Below are 27,990 nucleotides of genomic sequence, written 5' to 3'. Positions count from 1 at the left end.
CATTCTTAGCAAACATTTTAATTTGGCCATCACCTTTTCTTCATTTCATAAAATCGAAGGAGGGGAAAAAGTGACTATTCACAACTTTGGTTGGCCAACCTGAACAAATCGGGGAGAACTCGATACAATCTAGAGTTACATTGCATGTTACTTGTAGGGAAATACAAAAATATTTGTAAATGTAGAGAGAGAAAGAGAGAAACCTTAATGAGGATACATTTAAAAAGTTATGTTTATTTACTGCATTCGTTAATATATGAGAATGTATTATGAGTGACTTATATTGATAATAGACTGATAGATTGCATGTTTTGACCTTTTCAATGAAATTTTAAATTTACACGAGGAAGGTTATCAAAATAAGCTGGAAGTAGATTATTTTCAATGCATCATCCAAGTTTCCAACAACTAAAAATACTCTTCTTAAGAGGATCGCAATATTTGGAATGAGTCAATTTTTTTTTTTGCCAACAGATTCATATAATCCCTGTAGAATATAAAATTCCAAGTCAAGTAATGTGAATTTAAAGTATGGAGAAATTTGAAAAATTAATTATATTATTTATAATTTATGAATAATACGATTTATTAGTTTTTATGTATCATAAAAATTATAATGAGCACAAGCAAGTGTTACATGATCAAAAAGGTTTATGGGAAGAGATATGTCAGTGAATTTCAAATATTCCTCCTGTCCTAAATATAAGATTCATTTTATCCTCCAATCTTAAATATAAGATCCCTTTTGTAGTTAATTTACACTATAAAAGGAGTATCAAATAATTAACATCTTAAAAACATAGCATGTAACTTTTAGGGCAACCGAAGTGAAATTAAGAGAGATCTTTGTGTATAATATACATATATAAACTTTATTTTGAAAAATGAATATATATAATTTTCATTATATGTTGGATGGCTACAAAGAAGAGCACTAATATGTTGAAACACTAACATTTGTCTTCTGCAAAACATCCTACTTTGAATTTTGAATCTCGTGTGATGTATGCAACTCAAAAGCTTCTCTGTTGGGAAGGTGCTTGTACTTTTGACTAGTTGAGATAAGATTTCGTGAGGCATAACATCTGAACCGATCAACTAGGTTAAACTCTCTCTCTCTCTCTCTGTGCGCGCGCTTAGCCTCAAAAAATATTTTTCTGATTCTTAAATATAAGATTTATTTAACTAATTTGATTAGATTAAGAGAGTTGTATAAGCTAATTAATTATAAAAAACATGATATATTTTTTCTAAAATAATATAGTCATCTTCCTTAATATTCTTCTAATATTCTTTTAATTATAGTTGAGGGAGTATCAATAGAGGTAATATAGAGGGGAAAAAAGATACATATTAGAAATAATTCTTTTTTTTATCCTTGGGTACGGTAGACCTTTTTGAGCAGCAGTGAAAGGTAACCCGATGAGCATCCTGTGAATATGCACCGCTTCAAATCGAGGAATCTTACACTCCTTGTCTCCAGGTTCCAGGTGTTGAACATTGTGAAGATTAAGGATATAAGAAACCAGTTGAGGATAGGGAATTGGCGTATCCTTTGACTTATGATCAAGAAACATTCTCATCTGATAGTAGATCAATTTCCCAATATTTCTTCGATCTTTGTTGATGATGGAGGCCAGGAGTGGATAGTCATCCTTGTTTAGATGAGTGAAACCAGAGGATTTATTCACCATGCTTCTTGAATAGATTTAGTGAATAATCCTATAATAATCACACATCTCCCTTGGTTTGAAGTCCAAAACTCCAGGGAAGTAAGGGGATTGCTTCAAGATTCTACTCCTCTAGTACTTAATATAAGACCTATTTAGCTAATTTGATTAGATTAAGAAAATTAGGTAAATTAGTTAATTATAAGAAATATGACTTGTTTTTCCTAAAACACCATAATCATCTTTCTTAATATCCTCCCTCTCTCACTTACTTGATTATGGTTGAGGAAGTATCCATAGGGGTAATTTAGAAAAAATTGATAAATATAAGAAATAGGTCTTATATTTAAGACTAAAATTAACTTAATAATTAAGTCTTATATTAAGGATCAAAGGAGTATAAACTTCCTCATTTGTGTATGCTTTCTCAGCTTGGTAATTATGGGTTTCGAGGTAGGTGTTGATCAATTGAGGATCCAAAAAGATGGGTCTTCCTCTCACATTAGTTTCCGTGGAGGAGAGAATTACATTTCCTTCATCATTCAGCATATCAGTACTTTTCATATTGCAATAAAAGTGTCTAACTACTTCTGGACTATAAGAGAGGTTGATACTTAACCAATTTTCATAATATTCAAGGTGCTCATATGAGTCTAGTTGTAGTGCAGATGATTCCTTCAAAAATTTCAGATCAACGTAAACCACAGGGCAAAATTTTCTATGAGCAAAATCAGACTTGTACTTAGCTAAATCAGTCCCTTGATCTAGAGGTCCATCATAAAAAGTTCCAGAATCAGGAGGTTTTGATAGTTTTGCTTCTTTTTCATTTGTATTTGGCTTCTATATTCCTCTGTGTTGACTGGCCCATGTGCTTGTTCTAATTAACGCTATCCAAGCTCTGTGTCATCACCTGGTTACCAGACCCACTTTGATCACCACCAGTTTGCTAGTTTAGGGTCTTCCTAAGCTCTCTCTGGTCACCACTAGCCTGTTCATCCCGAGTCTTGTTAGGCTCTCTCTGATTAACACCACTACCCATGTTTCTGCTTACAAAATAAATTAAGTCACTTGAAATAAAATTATAATTAAAGCATGCCAAGAAATAACTATATCCAGCTATGAAAACATAATTACAAACAAAATTACCAACTTTTTGAAATACTTTCATATAAGGATATGGTGATCATTTTTTATGGATTGTTCATCATCCGCTTCATCTTCTTCATTTAATTTAGGTAGACCACTAAGAAAAAGAAGGACCCTAAAAAAGATTAAAATTAGAATAATTGGTGTCATCAATATTAATAGTCCTTTTCTTTGAAGAGCCACAGACCAATTTTTATTTACCAAATTGGAAATATAAAATATTTGTTTAATGTGATCTGTCACAACAAAAGGCTCATCCTCAAAAATTCTGCTATTTAGATCAATCAGTATAGATCCTAACCAATCAATTCCAATAAAATGTCACAGCCCATGATTGATAGTTTATATGATGATTTATCATTAGTACTACTACCAAAAAAAGAAGGTAAATAAATTGAAATTATTGACAAAAAACATTATAAAACATTACCCATTAAGTTTTGAAACGAATTAGTCTGAGTTTTCCCTAGAAGTTGAACTTCCTGAAACATTCAAGTGATAAAACATTATTCATTCCAAAGTAAATTATGATAAAAAGGTATTAGATGTGTGCATATCCAAATGATCCATTGCTTAAGCTAAGCAAAAACAAAAAATCTTATCCTATTAGGTGGGATTGTTTAAGCTAAACATGAAAAAAAATCAAACTGATCCAGTGCTTAAGCTAAATAGATTAACACAATTTAAAATATCACAGCTTCAAATTATCTTTATCCATCAAATGGTTTGCTTGCATGTGCCCAAGATTCCACTTTCCAGGGAGGGGAGGGGAGGGGCTAGAGAGAGAATCAAGGTTGTCACCTCTTGCCAATGAATGAGACGATTGTTCTTTAATCATTGAAGTCTTTTGAACTTTACTGGTTGAAGGTGTTATCTCATCTTCACTTATATCATTGGAAGCATCAAATCCGGGGCCTGTTAAGATGTTCATGTTTAAAGACATTGTATCATTCTCATGATGGCAAGTTTCGCAAATCCAATCATTAAGAATTTTTGGGGAAAAAATTCGCATACAATACCGGCAACCACAGAGAATAGCAATTCAGAATCATGTCTAATTAGCATAACAACAATTGAAGATCTAGCAAACTAAAGCCATCAATGGATGAACACATTAAACCTATAAAGGAAGTGGCTAGCTCAACTGTACTTCTCTCTATAATTTTAAAAAATACGAGAGAAAATAAAACCACATGTAAATTGTAAACATAAATCACTTATGCCCAAAAATAAAAAGGGGCTAATATGAGAAATCGCTACACATGTTCACGAGCTACGTTGCATTTGGAGCAAGTTGCAATTGATTTAGGCCAACCAACAGTACCACATATATCACAAGGTTCAACCTGCAATGGAAATGGACATGCTAACTTTCAATTATATACAGAGAAGCCAAGTCTTCTTGACCCCTCCTTCTGAATAAATGAAGTAAAGCCTCTCTGCTAGAGAATTTAAAGTTTACTGTCATAGGATAAAACTTTCAACATCAAAACAGTTTAAGGCGGGACGAGTCATTGTTATGAAGACACATAAGAATTTTCTTTGAAACAACTTGGTAGTGTTAGAGATTAAAAAATAAAAAATTAAAAAAAGCCATATTTTTGTAAGTTAAGGGAACGAATGAAATGCAAAATAAAAATTAAAAGACTATAGTGAAACATGAGTTAAAAGGAAGGGGCGGAATAGAAATAGAGTTAGCAAACAAAAATATAACATTGCATAAATTTGAAGGATCAAATTGGAAGAAAATAAAATTATGGGATTAAAGTGAGGATTTTGGCAAAGTTAAGAGACTAAAAGTCTATTTTAGTTAATTTTCCTGTAATGTTACGGACTCATTGTACTAGGATTATGCTTATAAATAACATGTTAAAACTTAATAGAACCATTGTAACTATAATACTAACAAGGGACTTAAATACCATAAATCTTTCCCTTGATAAGCTCCTCGTATTGTAACACCTGGCATAAGTATATTAAGCATGAGCAACCAAAATGTACATGGACTACGCCCAGAGCTGAAGAGCGACAGTTCATACAAGCATGTCTCAGAAATGCATGTGAGATTAGGGTTTTCTCTTACACTGTGGATGCTGCCTTGTTGCCCCAAGTTCATGATTGTTTATGGCTTCTTCCTAAGATTTCTGGGCTTCTTCTTCTTCTGTAAGGATGAAAAGGCCAAAGGGGAAGATCATGTTACTTTAAGATTCGCTAGTTATTCAAAGAGAGAGGTGGTTTGAAGGCTTAAAAGATACAAGATCAATTTCAAAACTGTATTACGTATACATAGTAGAAGCAGACCAAGCCCAGTGGCAATATCCTCATCAATCATCTAAGGCATTTTAAATGTTCGAGCATCGCTAAAAATTCTGAAGCTATATTTGAAATTAGTCCCATCCTTTACCTTAACAGGCACAACCTTGAACAAACCACAGAGGATAAACTTTGAAAAAAAAAAAAAAAAAACGTTCTGAAACTCAGAAAGAGCAGTAGTTCGATCACCAAATAAAAACTATGAATCTGAGAAATAGAACTGATCGTAGCAACAATGACAAACAATATTATTATGTGCATGAATTGTCAAATGAAACCTTGAACATTGAATATTATTCTACTTTTACCTGGTTTGGTTTCAACTTCTCACTTACATTGTTCGTCTTCTTCCTGCTGTGTCTTTTTCTGTGGGGCTTTCTTCTTTACATTGCCATGAACAGTCGAACAGGCCGGTGCCTTCCTCACCGTGATGTTTACTTCAAACAAAATAAAATTTTTCTATCATTAATTCCTCATCTTTTCTGTCCTTTTTAAAGTCTTACTACCAGAAAAAAGGCTTTTCATGGCGATTAATAGTGGCTTTTTACGGCGCTTTTGAAGGCGAAGTTAATAAAGGCGACGTTAAAAGGTAAAGAAAACACGGCGGTTCCACGGCGGTTTATTAAGAAACCGCCGTGGAAATTAATATTTCCACGGTGGTTAAACAAAGAATCACTGTTGAAATTTAACTTTCAACGGCGGTTTTTTGTTTTAACCGCCGTTGAAAATAATTTTAACGACGGTTATGAATATAACCGCCGTTAAAAATAATTTTTTTTTAGATTTTGCTGGATTTTCGTTTTTACCACTCTGCAGTTTACAGTTCCAAATAAATATAGACAGTGCAGAATACGCAGAACAAGATCAATTAGTTAGTTAATATATATACAACATTGAAATTTCTTTTACACAATGCAAAAATAGGGAAACCGGCCAATAGAACTAAGGGGTTAAGACCAAAGAACACGTATTGGCTAGGACCAGCAATTCCAAAATAGAAGTTACTACTTCTTGTACAATAGAAATCATGAACATGTACATATAAGAGGGAATCGAGAGAAAACATCTAACAATGAATTTTTTGAGAAATGACCTAACTATTTGAAAGCTAAATTTCAATAGTTTGTACCAATGTTGTTGACAAAGTGTCCCTCATCAAGTTGATGTCATTCATGAGATATGACGTAGTATTTTGAAATATCTGTTAATAAAAAATAACATAGTTAACTCAGTCAAAAATGTGAAATGAATTGAAGAACGTCATGCAACGTAACTCATCTTTACCTCGTCTAATTTCTCAGTCGTTCCTGTCTCAATTATGTCATTCATGTAGCGGATGACATAATATCCACATTCAACATGTCCTTGTTGACAACGGTACTAAAAAAATAAGATATAAAATTGAATATTAGACATTATTGATTATAAACATTAACTTTAATTCATCCAAAAATATTCAAAAGTTAGTTCAAAACAAGATATACCTTTGGAAGAATCCATGTTGGTGCTTGTCTATTTTGTTTAATCGACACAACATTAAAACTATGAAAAGCCCTATCAATAGCATAAGAGAAAATGATATTAGAGCATGTTTTTATAAACTTCACAAGTAATAAATATATAAATATGAACTAACGTGTCGATGACATCTTTGGTTTCTTAGGATGGACTTCCACAGAGTGAATCGAACCAGTAAACTTTGTTGTCAAAAAGGGCACAAACAATTAGAGTCCAATGATAACTGCAAAAGTCAAACCATGTTAATTATAACCCGACACATACAACTTGTATATCTCAAATACAATAATACACTTACCCTTTAACGTAAGGTGCAAAATATATTGGCTTTCTGGTCTGAGTCATTCTAGTCATAATGTAGATTGACCTTGCTTCCACAGTATTAAATTCTTTCTGCACCCTTTGAGGACACATAAAGCCATATGTTCCTTCAAGTCCTCCGTTTCGACAGATTTCATTAAAGTGCTTGTTGTTCAAGTAAAAAACATTAGGACATGTATGAAGTATAATGTGTAATAAGAAAATGATATTATAACTTACAAAATAGCAAGCTGCATGAAAATTATATCAAGCTCCTCAAAGTTGAGGAACTGAACAAGGTCCCTCTTGTCAATGGTGAAGTCGTATGTTATATCTGAACCCACAATCCCCAACGGCATCTTGAAAGTCATAGGCTTATCCATGTTTGGCACCATGGAATGAAGAACCTCCAAACTGGAATACATAAGCGCAACATCACCAAGAAGAGGCAAGAGTACAGGATCTGATGATGCGCTCGTTGTGGCCTTCTTCGCTGCCACCTTCTTCACCATTGGCTTTGCAATAAGTCTCTTTGGCCACAAAATAAAATGTCCTTTAGCTTGGGCCAAGAGTCAAACCTCATCAGTAGGATTGGGCACTGGTGTACCCCCCCGACCACGAACAATTCTCTCCACTGTCACCCTTGCTTGATTGCTCGGAATTTTGTTGCCGTGAATCGTTGTGCCCATGAATGCTCGACCACTAGCAACATGAATAGGTGAATTTTCATAATCCACATAGAGAGAACACGGCATCCCATTGTCTTCAACAGGGTCAGGGCTAGGGTCAAGGTCAGACACTGTCAATTGCTGTGTCTGATTATTACTGCCCTTTCCGCTTTTTATCACAGGTGAACCCTGAAACATAATATGAAATTAGTTAAGGAACATTAAATAAGTTTAAATGGATCAAATGAATCTTTAGAAGATATAAAAAGATGTGTGATTATTACCTGGGAAGGTTTAGATACTCGGGGCATCTGGAATCTGCTCGTACCCATCATCATCATCAGAGTTTGTTGAAACTTGGCATCGAATTCGTCACGTATCTTTTGCATCTCTACCATGTGTTGTTGACTTAGTTCAGCTCGAACTCTCTCCGTTTCTTCCTGTAGTCGTTGGTCGAGCTCCTCTTTAGATACCATGTTAGCGGAGGATGATCTAGTGCTTCTTCGTGAAGCAGAGCCAAAAAATTCTTTAATACCAATCCCTTTAGGGGTCCTTCTGACTCTTCTGGGATGGTCAGCCTTTCTAATAGCAGTGGCCAAGATATCCATCCGTCCTTGAGGGATGAATGTACCTTGAGATAATTGCTCCTCAAGTGTATCCTGTATCATTAAAGCAACAAATTCAATTTAAAATAATTGAAAAAACAATTAATGAAGCATAATTCTTAAATATTACTTACAATCCTCTCAGCAACAGCAGCAGACTGTGGAGTAATGTATTAACCCTTTTTAATCCTCGCCGCCTTCCATTTTTCTTGGCGAGAAGGACGCTTAATAGGTGGAATGTAGCCAGTACGATCTGAAGCAGCAGCCATCTGTGCATTCTTCATCCGTTCCTCCATCATACTTCTTTCCAACCCACCATACCCTACACGAGACATGGTATGTGGGTATACATTCTGCTCAGATATTTGTTTGTTCTTTTGACTCAATGCCTATGACAATGAAACAAATTCGACAAAGTTAGTTTAGTTGAATAAAATATGACCTGATTAAAAATTAAGTTTGAAGAAACCAAACCTGAAATGCAGGGTCTTCACGTTGCTTCACAAAACTCTCCTATGCCTCTTCACTAATAAATGAATATCGTTCCTTAGGATGCTCACCCTTTCTTTTTCCAAGAATATAATGTTTTGTAAGCGTGGCCTTAAAATCCCTCCACTGTTCATCAAGTTGCTTAAACAGACGGTCTCTCATTTGGTCAGTGGCAGGAATATCAAATGTCAGCTGCAATACAATAATAGCATAGAGTTATAAAGTAAATAAGCAACTATAATTGAAACAAGTAGAGAAAACAATGCACAATATACCAATATATCCTCCCAAATGTTTTTCTTCAAATCTTTGTCCACCTTCTAGCTAGGAATGTCAATGCTAATCTTACTGCGTGCGACATAACCCACATAACTAGTAAATTGAGCCCAGCCTTTCCTAGAGACTTCAGATCATCATCAAACTCCACTGTAATCCTTATAGGTTGTGTGCTCTCATCACGTAAAGCTAAATGCCTTATACAGGTTGGCTCTCTACCCTTTCTCCGGCTAGTAAAAGAGCTGTCGTCACCAGAACCCTGTTGACCGGATCCGTCCATTTCCTGTTTAAAGAACAACGAATTAATAAATGTAAGAATAAGAAATATCAAGTTAATATAAAACATTATATTATTAAGTATATTTAGCAAAAAAAATATCAAATAATTCATTTAAGCCTTACAATGATTATCCTCCCAAATTCCTTTACAATGATCATCTCTAACAGCATAGTTATCATCTACCAAATCTAATTCAACTGTTTTAGGTCGAGTAGCTGTGAAAGGCGGGGTTTCATCAAGATTAAGCTCTAAGTCACCATCATCTCCACCAACTCCTTGCCTTTTACCTTGAAGCACGATAGACAATTTCTTTTTTGCTAAATCGGGAACGAAGAACACTTGTTTTGCTTGACTTGCCAAAATAAATGGCTCGTCTCCATATCCAAACCTCTCAAGATCGACCGAAACAAATCCAAATTCTTCATCCACTTGCACAGCATTACTATTAACCCACTTACATTTGAAGACGTGAACTTTAAACTTGGTATAACTAACCTCCCATATCTCTTCTATTATTCCATAATAGGACATTGCCGCCTACATTGGGTTTCTGTCTTTAGAACTAGCAAAATGCATGGCTTCCGCTACTACCATCACCCCACTATTCTGCATAGTACTCTTATCATCTTGGATTTTTGTGTAAAAAGCATAACCATTTATATCATATCCACCCCAACACAAAACCTCAAAAGAAGGCCCTGCAACTAGCCTCTGTATTGTCTCAGAAGGATTGCCATCTTTTAACACTTCTCGCTTTAACCACTCTGCAAATGACTTATTATGTTCATTAGCTAGTTGCATATCACTCTTTCTTGGATTCAAGTTCCTCAGCATATTCTTGTGAGCATTTAAGTAAGGCAAAACTTCATCCGTGTTGTTTAAAATGTATAGATGTGCCTGCATTACAACTTCTCTTAACATAGACCTCACTATGACAACCCGTGTTCTCTTGCTTCTTCTCCCCTGATCATGTCGAGATTGAGGAAGACCAACTGCCTTTACCCTATCAAGATATGCGTTACAAAACTCAACTGCCTCCTCAGCTACATATCTCTCAACAATTGATGCCTCAGGCCAATAAGAATTCTTAGAGTACCCTTTTAGGATTTTCATGTATCTCTCAAAAGGGTACATCCATCTTAAACACACAGGGCCACAAAGTCTTATCTCTCACACAAGATGAGCTATCAAGTGGACCATAATATCAAAAAATGATGGAGGAAAATGCATTTCCAATTGAGAGAGGATCACATAACCTTCATTTTCTAATTCATCCAACTTAACAGGATCAATTACTTTGATGCAAATGACACTAAAAAACATACAAAGTCTTGTAATAGTATTTCTCACATCGATTTTCATAATGTCTTGAATAGCAAGTAGAAGTAATTGTTGCATCAACACATGACAATCATGAGAGTTCATTCCCGTTATCTTCAAATCTTGCATTGAAACAAGTTTGCTTAAATTAGAAGAATAATCTTGTGGCACCTTAATACTATTGACAAAACCACAGAAACTTCTTTTCTCTTCTTTTGATAATGTGTGCGCAGCTGGATGTAAATAAGCCCTCTTACCAAATTATGCAGTAAAGCACAACTCGGGTTGAGTCTCTTGATGAGCTTTTTATTAATTCCTTAGTTAACTAAGTGACAAAGAATTGAAAAGAGGGGTTTAAAAAGGATTTTTCAATTAATAAAACTAATTAAGAAAGTAAAAAATAAATCTAAACTACTTTTTCTTGGTATTTTTAAGAAAGAATGAAAAATGCAAATTTGAATTGTAAGAAATTAATAACGAGAATGCTCTTGAGGAATGAATCAATGACTATCCTAGCTTGTTTAATGATATGGGAGCAACTTAAGTGGTTAAGACTGGTTTATATAAGTTATTCCTTTTAAATTAATACTCAACTAGAACATTAATTACTTGTTAAATTCACTTCAAGCATAATCTCTATACAACTCGCATAAAAATCACACTAACAATGAATTAACAAAGGTATAAACATAAATATATGCATAAATCAAGTACTCAAACTTATAAATACCAATCCAAATCTCAGCAATTCCAATCCAAACCAAGAATTACAACTAGCAGTTCTTAGCTTTAAACCAAATATAACAAACTTCAAACAAGAAATCATCAATAAAATAGTCTAAACTAAGGACTAGAATTAAACTCCCTTTTGTAGCTCCCAAACTCAAGTCATTGAAATCAATCCCAAAGAGTACAGCGAACTCAGCCTCTCATAGTCTTGAACCAAGCTACAACACGTGCCAAAGATTCAGTAGCCATGGAGGATAGATGAAGGAGATGAAAGATGAATTTGGAAGATTGAAATTAAAGTGTTGCGGCAGTGGTGTATACGTGAAGGGAAGGGTATGAGTGACAGTATGCGTGCGGCGTGATTGTGTATGTGGCCTCCCCCTATGGCAATTGATGATTAGGTTAATATAATAACCTAATGCAAATCCGTGGCTTCCATCACTTGATTTTTTTTTTTAAAATTCTTTTCTTTTTCCTTTTAACTTTCCTTTTATGTTTATTTCCTTTTCTGAGGCTTGTAAAAAAAAAATTGAGATACTATCATAAAGCTCAAAATCAATTATTTAAAAAGAGATAAAAGATGATAAGATTTCCTATTAAATCCCTAATTTCATGCAATCAATATTTAATTCAAAATATCCATAATCAATGCAGTTTATCCCACTTTATTTGATAAATGTCCCTAAAAAGATATCAATTAATATATTAAAATCAGGATTTATCAAATGTCTTGCTTAGTTTTTCAATAAACTAATCTAAGTTCAGTAAAAGGTGTCAAGTTAATTCTTTTTTGTTTCAAACAATGATTTCTTTAAACATGCACACAGCTGTGTATGTAAAGTTGATGGGAAAATAGTTTTTTGGTGTAAAAATGATTTTAGTTGTGCCAATACACTACCATTAAATTTTTTGTGCCTAGGCTAACCATTAAATTTTTTATGTCATCTAATGGAAGATTATAATCACAAAATAACTATTGTAATTATAACTTAGTTTTGAGAAGGTTGATGGTCAGTGTATGGACCCTGCTCATTAAAATTTATTATGCATTTTTGGGATCATGAAGGTGCAGGAGGCGTGTGAGAAAGACATATGTCATAGCAGTCAGCAATCTTTATCTGAAGCATTGTTTATTTAAGTCAGTATTCAACCCCTTTTTTCCACTTTATTGGAAGTGTCAAATTGTGCCCTATGTCAGAATTTTAGAAAATAAGTTGACCTTACTTGCTATGTGAAATGAGGGAAGGTAGGTTGCTTGTGTTCTTTATATTTGTTTAAGTTGCAGCAAAAAGTGAAAAAAGCTGATTGTGGTTGCAGGATAAGTTATGTTTCAGAATCACGTGTATGGAGTTATTATAGCCAGAAAAAATTAGATGTGAAACATGAGTGTCTGTCTTGGGATTTGAAGCGCATTTTGCTGCCACACGCATTACCAAATTATATTAGAAGATATTATGTTTATTGAATTATAGATAATAGTAACTGACTGATTTTCTGAATGTTTAGCTTATGTTATATATAGATGTAATTGAAGCAAAATTATCCATATACACTTTTGGTCTTTTTAATTAAATATAGTTATGATCTAATCAAATGCAAGTGTTACCATCATAGATTATGTAGAGAGTTATCAACAAATTATTCAATGCTATCCAACAGTAATCGGAGTTGCATTAGTTTAATTTATTCATATTGAGGTTGTTTTGTCATTATCTATATTTACGTAGTACCATGGTAGTGATCACATCCACTACATTACCATATGAGTATTTTATTATTTTTGGACCACGTTTTATGAGCGTTGAAGTGATATATCACAACAGAATATGAACACTATAGTTTGTGATGGTGGACTTAATAAAATTAGGTGATTTAAGGTCTGATAAGATTATTTTATTAAATATTATATACCATAGCTAAATACATGGGATTATATTAAGGAAACCATTACTAACTTATATTTATTAATATTACATCATTAATCTTATTAACTGCAGATATATTGTGTAGAATGTGGGATATAGACTTCATGCAATAACTGATTTATTTAGCTTTTTTTTTTTTAATATCAGATTTAATGGTCATGAAAGTTGGCATGCAATAGTTGTTATATTCTTTTGTTGAAAAAGACATGCAAATTATGGTTGTGCAGGTAAGAAACAAAGAAGGACTAACCGCTGTAAATTACCAACAAACATAAAAGACTCTTGATGGTTTAGTAAATCTGTGTTTATGTGCCAGTCCTGCTGATTTTATCATTCTACTGAACAATGTGAAGGCATGGTCATCATTATGATTCATAGTCCGTCAATGGATGCGTATTTTCAAGCAAGTTACTAGGTGTTGTGGAACAATGATAAAAAACTTAGCTTAAAGATATCATTATGGAGCTCAATGTTGCTTTCATCTGTGCATCTTGAGCTGTGTGAAGATGTGAGACCATATCGAAGTACCAGCAAAGTGTTCACCCTTTTCATATGGTAGGCTCAGGATTTAGTAGTTGGCGACTGTTCAAATCAATTGTATGAGTAGTAGGCTCAGTATGAAGTTTGAGTAGTCACATTATAGTTTTAGAGATTTTCACACTTTTTATTATTGGCCATTATGTTAGCTATCAGAGATAGAAGATCTGGATCCACTAGAAAAATGATGGAATACACTAATATTTGGAGCATTAAGTAGCAGCTGAGACATCAGTTTGATATTGTTACAGAAATTATATGTAAGAATGAGTATATAAGTTAAGGTAGTTGGTGTGTGATATATACGAGGCAGAGAGATTCAGTTAAGTTACTTAGCTACAACTTGATGTCTTCAAAACTTCACTGCATGCATAAATGTTGAGAATTTTTTTAAAAAAAATTAGTAATTGACTTGCATGCATCATGGAAAGTCAAGAAGAATATTAACCTTACATGATATTCTTTCGTCAACTTAACTTGGTCAGTTGGAATTATTGTTGATGCATCTCCGTAAACAGATAATGCCGCAGAAGTTATATTTTTTATGCATTTTGGGACGTTACAGATACCAAGGTCATGTAAGTGGTATTGTTCCAGTGTTTTCTTATAATTTCCTGCCTATATTTTTTTCCCCTTTCCAAGTGATGTGCGCTTTGAATTTTCAGATTGATTGTCTCCCACGTAAAGTTGGCTCATATAAGTTTTTTATTAACCCCTGCCCCTGCTTGGAAAGGAGGAGATTAGCATAGCTGATAACTCCCCTACTTTTGTTTTTTTCCTTTCAATTTTCATTTTGATTTATTTTTTTAAAGTTTATTAGTTAATTCCACAGGCTTAATTTTCGTTCTGATCTTAAATATCATCTGTTTGATTCTTTTTTTATTTCAAACTAATCAATAAGATTTGAAAAAAGATGCAAGAATTGGCAGCACTAAAGTATAATTATATGGTTTGGATGCTTGGGTTGGTGTTGATTACTGTAATAGAAGGGCATTGCTGTTTAGAAAAATCATTCTCACGTGTATTGCACGCGATCGCGCCAAAGGTTTTTTTTTTTTTTTTTTAAACTATGATGTTTAGTACTTAATGTTCATCATTTCGAATGAAGAATACTTCTTTTGATATAGTAATGCTTCCTCTTTTTATAATTGTTATGCAATTCATGATCATATTATAATCATTGTGAAACCATAACAATATCCAATCAAACAAAATGCAAATTAAATATATTATGATACGTCCTTTTTTTTAATGTTTTGTGCTCATTGCAGTGAGGTAAAACATCAAAATATTAAGATGTTTAAACTCCTCCTGAATGTCAATATCAAATTACTTGCGTTACTTTTTGGCTAACTAAAGAGGTGTACAAATAAAAAGCTAAAATAAGAGTTTTCTGAGTTAGTCTTGTATGATTTCATTAGTAATAGTTGTTCAATATTTTAATGGAATCACATTTTTCTAGGAAAATCTTGATGTAGGGCGTGCAGTTTTCTATAAGTAAATAGCATGCGGTGATTGATAATTTTGTACTCGAACTAACTCCCATTTAGGCAATTGGTAATCATTTGATGGTTAGTGATGTCATGTTAATGTTTTCGTATAGTACTTGGACATGAATTCGTAGTATTATATTTGAAGCACGTGGGTTAGTATATATCTCATTAATGTGTTAGAGTGAGTTCATCCACGCATTTTGCGGGGTAAATTGCTAGTTAGTAGTATAATTGATTCTCAAATAAAAACAAAAGCTTGCACATTCTTTTTTATGACAAACTCTTTCAAATTTCATGAAAAATAAGCGAATATGCAGTAGTACGAAGTTTGCTGGTGCCCCATTGATCATAACTACAAATAACTTCCCTTCACTTGATGTTTTTGTTGGATCCAGAGAATTTCTTCGAACGCGTTTTGGGCTTTATAGGATTGCCCATTGACAAATTATTTAAATTTTATCAAATAAAATTATTTAATAATTTTTTTATTATTAATGTTACATTATTAAAATTTTGAGAAAGTGGAAACGTAGTTGGCTTACTGGCTAACTTTTTCCACCTATGTTAGACACGTTGATTAACTATATTTTCATGGAAAAATAAGTCAACTACACAAAACTTGTTGAGATTTCTTGGTCCATTTTCTCTTATTTTTCAAAGGTCTTTTCAATACAAGGGAAAACTTTTCCACATTAGAAAAACAAAAGTTTCCTCATCCCATAATATTTTCACTGCAGCTTAGTATAGAAACCCAGACCAGTTTAACCGGTTCAACCGAAAATTGGCAAATCGGCCAAGTAGTTAGTCTTGTTGAGCATGTAGATCGAAGTTAAATTGATTTGAGAGGGTGACCCGGTATAAACCAGACCAAATCAGGAGCAACCCAGTTAACCAGCCTGCTTTGGTGGGTTAACCTGGTTGCTCTTTTTTTTTTTTTTAATTAAAAAAAAGCTATTTTGAGCCAAAAACCTTTTTTTTTTTCCATAAGCTATTGATAACTATTAGCTTAGTGATTAATAGATTGTAGGCAGGAATATTTTGTTATCATATATCTATTTTGATATTTTGCTATGATTAATCTATAGTGATCTTTTTAATATGATACTATGATGTTAATTTGTCAAAAAAATTGTAAAGAATGTTGGAAAAACTTTGTAACTGTGATTATTTTGTTTGTAATTCAAGGCAATGAACTAATATTTAGTTCTTAGATGGTAGGACGAAAACTTAAATTAGCTTTTTATTTTTTATTTCTTACTAGTTTGATCTCAATTTGACCCACTGATCCTTAACTCATTGCTTCAACTAATCCAGTTTTCATTACTTTGATTTTCACCTGAAATAAAACAAAAATATATATAAGTTTTATTTTTATTTACAACTAAAATACTTTAAAAAAATTCACAGCAATAATTGTAAAAGAATGATATTCCTAAATATAGTCAGAAAAATATTTTTACGTATATACTCTGTTATTCTTTTTCCTTTTTTTTGGCCAAATATAATTTCTATTGACACTACAAAAAGATAGCTGATTACCGATGGAATTTGTGACGAAAAGAATTCTGTCGCTAATTTTTTTTTACGGATTAGTGACAGAATTTCTGTCTGTTACTAATCCGTATTTAGCGACGGAATTACCGACGGAATCTTTTTCCATCAGACAATTTCGTCGCTAATCCATCAAAAAAATTAGCGATGGAAATTCCGTCACAATTCTGTCAAAAATTAGCGATGGAATTTGTTTCTGTCGCAAATTCCGTCACAAATTTTAAGAAAATAAATTACATAGGATATATATACAAGTAGAAAAATACTGTTTATCATAATCTATTTAAATCATTTAATTTTTTATATAGAATAATTTATTAGATTTTATTATAGCAGTTATTTTTTGAATAACAAGATTTTTTGACTAATTGTAAATGATTTTCTTCAAATATATAAACCACATATATATAATATAATGTAATGTAATATAATATATATATAATTAAATTGTATATCTTATCAATGTTAATTAAAAAATAAATTTTAAAAATATTTATGAAAAATTATTTATGATGTAAAATTCAAAATTAGTGTCGTTAGAAATAAAAATTATATTAAAAATATTTTTTAAAAAATAAAACATTATAAAAATAGTAAAACAACCATTCTTGCTCAAGAAATTCAAATTGGACATTCTTGATGGGATTTTACCATAAAGCTGATTTTCTAAGAGATCCATTGACTCCAACCATTCCATGTTTCCAATATTTTGAGGAATCTTACCACTCAAAAGATTGTTTGACAAGTTCAGGAAATGCAACCCCTTGAGAGATGTAATTTCTCTTGGTATCTCCCCACATAATTTATTACCAGAGAGATCTATGCTTGTGACGAGGCCCAACAAAGTATATACATCATCTCTTCCTTTTAGCTCTAGAAGCACATCAGTTATAGATAGAGAAGTTCCATTTCTTTTGCCATAGATGTATGACTCTAGAGTGGTATTCTTTACTAGCATAACACTCAATTGATTGATGCATTTTGGTATTTGTCCCGTCAAGTTGTTCTGTGCGAGATCCAAGATATGTAGCAAATTCAAAGAGCATATTTTATTGGGAATCTTACCATTTAATTGGTTTGATCTGAGGAGAAAGATCTTCAAATTTAAGAGAATGTCTCCAACCCATGGTGGAATGATTCCTGAAAATTGATTCTCTCTAAGATCCAAAAATACCAAATTAGTACTATTCCTGAAACAAAGAGGAAAATTTCCTGAAAGAGAGTTGTTACAGAGTTGCAATGAGTACAGCCAAGGTAAGGATCCCAAGGATGTGGGCAAGTTCCCATTGAAATGGTTATTATCAAGCTTGACGATCATTAGATTATTTGACCACATCTTCCAATAATCAGGTATTTCACCTGACAAATTATTTGATACGAAATTGAGATATGCTAAGGTCATTGGCTCTTCCTTTTCCTGACATGAGAAGGAGGCTATGGATCCAGAAAACCAATTATTTGAGAGGTCTAAGTATTTCACAATTGGTGATATGTGTGGTAAAGGACCACTTAAGCGATTTGAGCTTAAATCAATGGTGTAGACATTGATGGGATTCTTCAATGCATAAGAAAGCTCTCCATGGATATCATTGTTAGAGAAATCAAAATAAGAAGCATCGGGGAATGCACTCCACAGCCATGTGGGGATAGTATCAGAGATGTTGTTGTTAGGTATGGACAAATCCTCAAGATGTTTCAGTGATCGAATCCATGATGGAAAGTGGGGACCTAAATGACATAAGGCTATGTCCAAGGAGATCAACTTTTGAAAAGATGGCTTCCAATTGGGACCTACTTTTAAAGTAAGTGTGTTACCTAACGCGCTGAAATGATTTAATTTAGCGAAATTGGCGAGGTGATGTTCATTTACAATTCCATGGAAAAGATTATCACGGATATCATGATATTCTAATTCAGAAAGTGATTGCAAAACATCAAAAGGATTCCCATCAAATTTATTTCCCCAAACTTGAAGATATTTCAAAGAGGTAAGATTTTTGAAAGATATAGGAATTGCACCTTGAATAGAACTATAAGAGATAGAAAGGACACGGAGATTTTTGAAAATCCCAATTTGGGCTGTCAAATTACCATAAACTTTAGAACCACCAATTGACAAAACCTCGAGTGTGTGAGAAGCACAATTAGAGATTATTTCTATTAACCCAGAAACTTGTTGATTGAAGTTATTGTTAGGGAGATAAACACTTCTTAAGTTACAGAGCTTGCTTAAAGAGTTTGGAAATGGCCCTTCTAATTGATTGTCTGACAAAACAAGAGTAACCATAGAAGTCAAGTTTCCAATTGCATGTGAAATTGTTCCATGCAGATTGTTTGCAAAAAGATCAAGAAACTTGAGATTGTTCAAAGTATATAAGCAATCAGGGATAGAAGAATTAAACAAATTTTGAGACAAATCAAGATCTTCAATGAGAGAGGTTATTAATACCATTTGGGATGGATCCTGGCAAATAATTATATCTTAATTTAAGTGAAACCAAATTCTTTAGCCGAAAAATCCACTTTGGAATGGAAGGAGATCCAAAATCAAAAGAGAAGGAAAGGTCAAGGATTGTTAGAGATGAAAAGTTTATGGCAATGGCTGGATGGAAATTTTGATGAAGAACACACCGTTGTAGGTGTAACTCTGTCAGTGAGGGAAGAGATTGCAAAACAGGCAACCAATCAAAGGCATTAGACAGATTAACAAAACTCAATTGAAGATATTGGAGTGAAAAAAGAGATGATATCCACTGAAGATTTTCTTCATACATTGATATCCCAAAAATAGATGATGTCCATTGAAGATTTTCTTCATACATTGATATCCCATCCTCGTCATATTGATGACCACCAGAGAGACCAAGATAAAGTAGATTTGATAAATTACCAATTTGATGGGGAATCTTTTCAGTAAAATAATTACCTCCAAGGTCAAGATGGAGCAAACCAAAGAGATTTTCTATTTGGTGAGGAATGCTTCCACTGAATCCCGCATACGAGAGGTTGAGATAGGTCAATCTCTTTATTGAGCAAAGGAAACTTGGAATTTGTAGGCCTCCAAAATTGTTGTTTCTCAAATCCAAGTGACTTAGTTCTTTCAACTTAAGTATCAAAGGATGTATTTCACCCCCAAATTGTGATATCTCAGAAACATCATAACCTCCATACGAGAAAGTAATTGAAGTTGAGAGGTGAAGTTCAAGAATGTGACCTCTTTCATGATTGCAAGAAACTAATGTCCAGTTGCAGCAATTTGTATTATCAGCAGACCAAGTGGCAAGCCTGTTTGATGGATCATGAAGATGCTGCTTGAAATTAAGCAGGGCTTGTCGCTCACTAGGAATGCAAAGAACTTGATCAGATGCTTCGCATTTGCATAAGGGATTTAGTGATGAGGTGAGTGAGCAAATCAAAATGAACACAATGGTATTTTCACACAGACCCATGATTAGTTTCTCTACTAAAGCTGGCTTACAACTCTACACAAGATTACTGGTATTTATAGTGTTAGAAAGTGGGGGTCTAAGCAAAACTTTCACATAATAGCGAATGACTTCCTACAAAGCGTTCATTCTATAGGCGTCTTGGTCAATACACAATGACAGTGAGATGTGAAACTTGAGACAACTATGTATGTAAAAGGTATACATAATTCTTTATTATTTATGTAGAGTTATAGCCTAATAGGTCTCATCATTTCCTTAAAATATCATGGATTTAAGCGATTTTAATTGTTATTTTCGTCTCCAAATATGACTGTAAAAGTTATAAAACGTTATTGCTACTATTAGCAAATTACGTACATACGTATAAATTGATGAAAATAATTTAAAGGAACAGTACAACTAATCTTGGTATACAATATATTCTTACATATGTACTTTATATATATATATATATATATATAAGTAAGGTGTTTATACTTTTTTATATATGTACGAGTGATAAATCTTGAAGAATCTGCCTTTGACAATTTAATTAAGTGTTGATAAATAAAATTTAATTGACAAATCTTCATAAATATTATAATTGATTCTAATTTAAAAAATATGTTCATATATTCTTTCTTATAATAAACTCTTTTTTAAATTTCATGAAAAATGAGTGAATATGCACGAAGTTTTCTATTGTCCCTTCCATGATAATTACAAATGACTCCACTACCTAACTTGTTTGTTAGATCCAAAGAGTTTCTTATACAAGTGTTGGACTTCATAGGATTTCCTACAGACAAATTAGTCGAATTATCATGAATAAATTTACTCAATTAATATTTATATTTATAATGTTAGATGCATGGTTACAAATTCTGGAAAGTAAAAACATAGTTGGCAAACTTTTTTCACACGAGTTAACCATACGAAACTTGTGTGGAAAGTTCTTGACTCATTATTTCTTTTATTTTCCAAAGCTCTTTTCAAATTTAACAGAAAACTTTTTCACATTAACAAAAAAAAAGGTTTCCTCATCTCACAATATTGTCATCCTGAAGAAACCAAAAACGCATGTATAATCTTTTTCCTTTTCAACTAATTAAAATATTTTAAAAACAAGAACAGAAATAATTTTAAATGAATATTATGTTTAAATATAATCATAAGAATATTTATATATATATAATGTCTTATATGAATGTCAGGCAAATTAAATAGAAATTTTCTTCTACTATCACTATACGATGGGACAAATCGATTAGGACAGAAGAAGAATCATAGAATTTTCTTCTCCACTTCTCTCTTGCCAAATTCCTTTTCAAATTATGAACAAATTTTTCCACACAAGAAAAGTAAAAGATTCCTAACCCTAACGTTTACTTCAAATAGAATACAAAAATTTTTCTATCACTACCATGACAATGGTTCATCTCTTCTGTCCGTTTTAAAGTGGTCACTTTTTATGAGTCTTCTTTTGTATCTGTCATCAAATGATGTGTGACTATCAACATTAATTTTTTCAGTATAACACTTGATCTACCTCAATTTTGCTAAAATTACAAAAACCTTTCAAATATTTTCACATCCTTAAGTTTAATATATATTTTCAACATTTTTTAATAATGTTTTGGTAACAAATTCTAAAAATATTTTTCTTAATTGAAGTTTACGTTGAAAATGTTTATATGACTATCTAGAAGGCCAAATTGAGAATGACTCTCTAAAAGATGTTTTTTTTTTTAATTCACATGAACTCAAATTAAACTCAACATCTCATATTTAAGTGTTCAAAACCTCTTTCATTAAGATCAATGCAGGTTGGTGTTTAAAACGATTAATTTAGAGGGTGTTTGGAAGCACCCAAAAGCACTTTTCCGCAAAACGAGGCAAACTCTTTTACATATTTATTTCGTACATTATAAAAGCACTTTTAAAACTATGGTTTTGATTCCATCCAAGCACCTCCTTATTCTCATAATTTAACAATCAACGCTTTCTTTGTCGTCAATGTAATGAATCTTAAACAGAAAACAGCATAATATTTAAATAAATATTTTAGTGAACTCTCTTTCCTTTATAATTTTGGTCGGATGAGCACCCATCCAATGTTTATTTTCTTTTGGCTTTAGTTTTATTTTACATAGCATTTTCTAATTTTGACGTAGTAAAAAAAAATAAAGGAGAATGTAAAGCCCCAATGAAAAAGTGGATACGGGACCTACAATAAAAAAATGGTTGATGAAGATAGAACCTGCAATAAAAAAGGTAGCACAAATTATTATTTTTTTTTTAAAAAGCTAAGTGTGCAGAAAAACTCATTAACTTTTACATAAAATGCACCAAACATATGCTTTTTGGAGGTTCAAAAATGCACATAAAAATGCAAAATTAGAGTGAAAATGATACAACTACTAAAATAACATAAAATCTATTTACTTTTTATAGCGGGACACATGCTATTTAAAAAATATAAAAAGTAAATTTACAAAAATACTTATAAACTTTTTTTCGAAGCGCACCACATATCATATGTTTTTCAAATGTGCAAAAATGAATTGTGTTGATCAATATTACTATGTTGATTTAGATCAAATGCGTTGATCTACTCAAATATTTCCAAGTCATTAAAAAAACTGGAAAAAAAAAAGCGTAAAAAATCCAGAAGCTTCAAATGGAGACAATAATTTGAAGATGAGTCATTAGCTTCCTCTGCTCTCTACCATGCCCTTAAAGAGAAAAACAGAGAGGGTGTTAAGGTGACGAGCAGAGGCAAACATTCTTATATTACAGTACAAGGCAGCAGCAGAAGAAGAAGGGCGATGAAAGAAGGATGACGCAATAATGTTAGGAAATGGAGGGTGTCAGGTCCCACTAACTGCCAAACTTAGCTTGTTAAGTCGGCAGTCCAATAGCATGAGGAGCCATTTGACTTTAATCATGTACCCTCCTCACAAATCTCACCACTTTGACCAATCATCTTTCAGTCTGCCTTGCTCGACTCACCAACCATTTTCAGCAGCCGTAGAGATGCATGAGTCAACTTTGCCCATTATCTGGCAGCTTGCACCCACCATCTCTAAAAATCACAACCATCAAGAAAACCACATGCTTCGTTGCACCAATTACATTAACCAAATGTCTCGTTTCAACATCATAATCCTTATCTCTCTTCCTTCACCCACATTCAACGACCCCAACAATTCCTCTTCCACCGTAAATCCATTATCTCCTTCTCTGTTCATACCTTCCAAGACTAATCCAAAACTATATTCATTGCATATCGAACTCTTGTCTCCTATGTATACTTGCTACCTCTAGTCTTTAATATAAGAGTTAGTTTAACTTTTAATTTGGTCCTAAAAATAAGACTCCAATCCATTCCGTCTCTCATACTTATTCTTTTTTTTTTTCAAAATAGTCCTTGTAGTAATTGAAAATGTTAAGGATTTAATCAAATGGTAGTTCTAACAAATACATATGATTAACATGAGTATTTTAAGGAAGACAACACCTATTTATTATAAATAACTAAATTAAAAACTTTTTTAATTAATTCAAATTAATCAACCAACTCTTATATTAAGGATTAAAGGTTGTATTAATTATTATCTCCTTTGTTTTCTCCCTCTTCCTGCATTTCATCAACTTGCATGTTGTCACTTTTCAAAATGATGTCGCTAAAAATATTTTTTTTAGTAGTGCATGATGCTAATGTCTATCCCTTAATTTAATTAAAAAAAATAGTGCATATTCTAGCTTAAAGTTAAGGAATGATCCTAACATGCGTGATATTATTCAAAGGCCGAAATCATTGAACGGTAAGCGGAAGTAACAACAAAAAATCAAATGCTTCTAAAGCCCTTAGCTACACAATCACACAATTTGTTTTCCCCAACACCAATAAGATAGAAATTTGTATTACATGCAATGTTCAAGATCAAGGAGCCTCTTATATACAAGTTTAGAATCAAAGCACATGCTGCATAATTCATTAAGAGGAATTTGATGGCTAATGACAAGAGCAAGGAAGCATGCCATAAAAGATAAAACATCTTTCCTTAAACTCCTTTTAGTATGTGTCTAGAAGTATTATGATTCAAATGGATCACAAAACAAGCTCGTAGATTGAAAACTTATATTTAATTTCTTGAATAACTATTCACTTGTAAATTCCAGATTTTTTCTCTAACTTTGAAAATTCATAATTAATTATAAAGCTCTTTCAATTCTATACAGAGAAAAACAATAATTCTAAACTTAACCCTTATTAATTCGTACAGTTAATTTATTAAAGTTTACTGTTCATTTGGTAAAAACTATACTTTCCAGTTTCTCTACCCTAACTTTGAACAGTCATAACTTTTAGCATACACATCCATTTTAAGTGATCTACCCTTATTTTAAATCTCAAGATGTGTACTTTAAACATACTAAATTTCATCAGAAGATTCATCATTTTCCTTTCTTCCAATTTACAGATAACTTATCCTCCTTACTTGCATTAATAATTCATAATTATTCATTTCTTTATATGCAATCATTTCAACATTGCATAATTCATTCTCATGTATTATCATGTTTCATAACCTATGCCATCATCATCATTTAACTTTATATAATATCATTAGCACTAATCCATATATACATTGACATAGAAATTGTTAGGTTTAAGGTTTTGATGATAACAAAGTGAGTAATTTGTGATTTAGCATGTTGATCGATCATCTGATCGATCAAGGTTTTATCAATAAGCTGATAGATAATAACTCTGTCTAATTAAGTAAACTCAGCAGAAACTTTGATCGATAACGTGTTAGATAATGTGTTGATCGATCATTCTTAGTTGCATATGAAAATCTGGGTTAAATTATCGATCACTTGATAGATAATCTGAAATACAAAATCAATAGGTGTTTATCGATCACATGATCGATAAACCGATTATCGATAAGAAGACAGATAAATAGTAATGTATTTTACTCATTCTATGTTTTGTTTTTATCGCCATTTATCGATCACATTATCGATCAGATATTTATCGATAATATGATCGAACATTGCCTCATAACTCTTCGTGCAGGAATTTATTTCGGTGGCTTATCGACCACCTGATCGATAAGAACATTATCGATCAACCTTTTATCAATCATCTATTCGATCAACTTACATAGTCTGTGTTTTCACAAAATATACTTTTGTCTACTGCTTATTGATAAAGTTATCCATCATTCATTTATCGATAAAGTGTTCGATAATCAGTGTTTCAAAAGTCATTTCTATAACACTCTATTTATTGATAACCTGATCGATCAACGAGTGTTCGATCATGAGGCGATTTCAGTTTAAACCTTAAGTCACGATGTTTCTCAAAATTTATCATATATTTCATTCGAACTTTTCTCAGCCTTCATAAGTGTCTTGTTTCACTATTTAACGAATGTCAAAATCAAAAGTAACCTTGATCTTCATTGTCTATGCATCATAGTATGATATCATTTTTTCCCTTTATCGATCACCTGATCGATAAACTAATGATCCATAACTTGATCGATAATCTTAGTTCTCTCCAACGGCACTCTAACGGTTGTCCAAGTAGTCTGTAACCTACCTTGTCAGAAGCATTAATGGCAGAAACCGTTGCAACTGGAAAAACACGCAACCGAACTTACAACGGCTAGAAGCTCTTTCGTCTAACGGTTACTAAACGACTTCAACTATGAAAGGCGCGAAGAAGCATTAATGAAGAGAATTGAATATGCGAGCTACCCTCTGTTGATTTGTACTGTTGCATTCAATACTCTGCTCTTTTATAACTATGAGTATCAGTGATTATCATTTATTCACTCTGTAAGAGAGTTAATTTACTACTCATTAATCACTTTTGTGTGATACTCAAGGGTGTGGACTCTTGAGTGGGGCTGTATCCTTACGGGAAGTAAGGGGGAGTGATTGAGAGCTTCAATTACTGTATTGAGGCGCCAAGAGCCCGATCAATCTTGGAACATAGTGAAATACTCAGAGGTGTTTTGAGGACTGGACGTAGGTCAAGTGGTTGAGACCGAACCAGTATAAATCTTGTATCTTCCTTTCTACGGTAAAATCATTCTAAACTCTCACTCTCTCTTTTCGATAACTCTTTGTTTTAATTTCGTAAATTTTTATAACTCACCCAATTCACCCCCCTCTTGGGTGAGACTGCCACTAACAGAAATTACATAATACTCCCCCGGTTCTTAGTATAAGACCTATTTAACTAATTTGATTAGATTAAGGAAGTTAGGTAAGTTAGTTAATTATAAAAAATATGACATGTTTTTCCTAAAACGCCACAATCATCTTCCTTAATATCCTCTCTTCCTCTTTTACTTGATTATGGTTGAGGGAGTATCCATAGAGATAATTTAGAAAAATTGATAAAAATGAGAATAGATCTTATATTTAGGACCCAAATTAACTCAACAATTAAGTTCTATATTAAGGATTAGAGGAGTATAATATAATACATTTTCTCAATTCTTTTCTTCTTTTCTTTGCTTCCATTTCATGTATTATTTTTCTTAATCATTAACACCTATTAGGGTTGGTTAAGGGAGAGTGAAATTTAGGAGAATTTTAGTAGCAAATATTACCCACATCTATGCAAGACAAAAGCTAAGTGGATGACATGCTTGGCCTCATGCTTTCTTGCTTATAAAATGACATGCGTTAATACTCAATATTTCATTTACACATGGCCATGGAACATATAAGAAATAAAGTAACATTTAATCTTTCATATTTTAAATCATCATCAGGTAACACCAACACTCAAGCATTGATATCAATCACACAATAAGGACAAGTTCACTATTTTGTGTTTTTAAACTTTTTCTTTACTTCCGCTCACTCTTTGCTTCCAACCATCAAGGTTGCTCGATCACTCTTCTCATTTCTCTTCCTTAATATGTTATGTTCCTAAATACTTCAACACATCATTATCATTTATTTATTAGAGCTATGATAACAAACAACATTCCTACTTTACTCTCTTTACCATACTTTAACCCTTTAAACTTAATTTTTGAACTTTAATTTTAATCTTCCTAAAATTAATTTTCTATGCCATTATTCCACAATTTTTGTATATAGAATCCATTTCTTAGCTTAAATTGAACAAAATCTAACTTTAATTTGCCCCATAAACAAGCCTTGGCCAAAACATATTTGGACATTCTTGAGCCATTTTTTTTTTCATTGGGCGCTAATTTTCATTTGCACGATGGTTTAATGTTTTTTGGATCGCATGTTCGAGCTCCTAGTGTTAAGATTACTTCTTTCTTTATTTCTTATTATTTTTACTTTATTTTTTTAATTAGTTTTGTAACCTGTTACAATTTGTAATTTCTAGGTTTTTTTAGGAAAAGTTTCTATTGACTGCACATCATATAATTATACATACAGAAAATCAATGCATCGCCATAATCTACTGTAGCGAACAAAGAACTAACTACAACCCAAAATGCCAAAACAATAAGTCGCATGATATGCTCACATAAAACCAATAGATCCCATTTTCCTTACCTTCTTTGCTGTCACGGTCGTGGTTTAGGTCATTATACAAATCGGTGCAATTCTTTGGTAGTGGAGGACCACAGAGGTCATTGCCACTGAAACATTTATGGATTACAGTAATTTTAATTGTTATCTTCATCTTGAAATCTGAATGTAAAGGTTATAGTAGTTTATTGCTATTA

At 32.5% G+C, this 27,990-nt stretch overlaps 1 protein-coding gene across 1 annotated transcript in view; it reads right to left on the bottom strand.

Annotated features, from left to right (window-relative positions):
* Positions 1-3,507: 3,507 nt before the first annotated feature.
* The window catches only part of LOC114745652 (receptor-like protein EIX1), a 35,771-nt gene continuing 11,288 nt past the window's right edge, over positions 3,508-27,990 (bottom strand). Inside the window, exons 3-7 of the mRNA XM_028933814.1 lie at positions 17,472-17,960; positions 4,739-4,778; positions 4,094-4,162; positions 3,836-3,870; positions 3,508-3,731 (exon numbers count right to left, since the gene is read on the bottom strand). Of these exons, the coding sequence (XP_028789647.1) occupies positions 3,508-3,731; positions 3,836-3,870; positions 4,094-4,162; positions 4,739-4,778; positions 17,472-17,960 (857 nt within the window). The remainder of the gene's footprint in view (positions 3,732-3,835; positions 3,871-4,093; positions 4,163-4,738; positions 4,779-17,471; positions 17,961-27,990) is intronic.

Source organism: Neltuma alba, unplaced genomic scaffold (genome assembly GCF_004799145.2).
Source record: "Neltuma alba isolate B1F8T4 unplaced genomic scaffold, ASM479914v2 tig00004747_pilon, whole genome shotgun sequence".
NCBI lineage: Eukaryota > Viridiplantae > Streptophyta > Magnoliopsida > Fabales > Fabaceae > Neltuma > Neltuma alba.
Note: the sequence above shows the minus strand (reverse complement) of the source record. Positions and strands in the feature narration are given on the sequence as shown.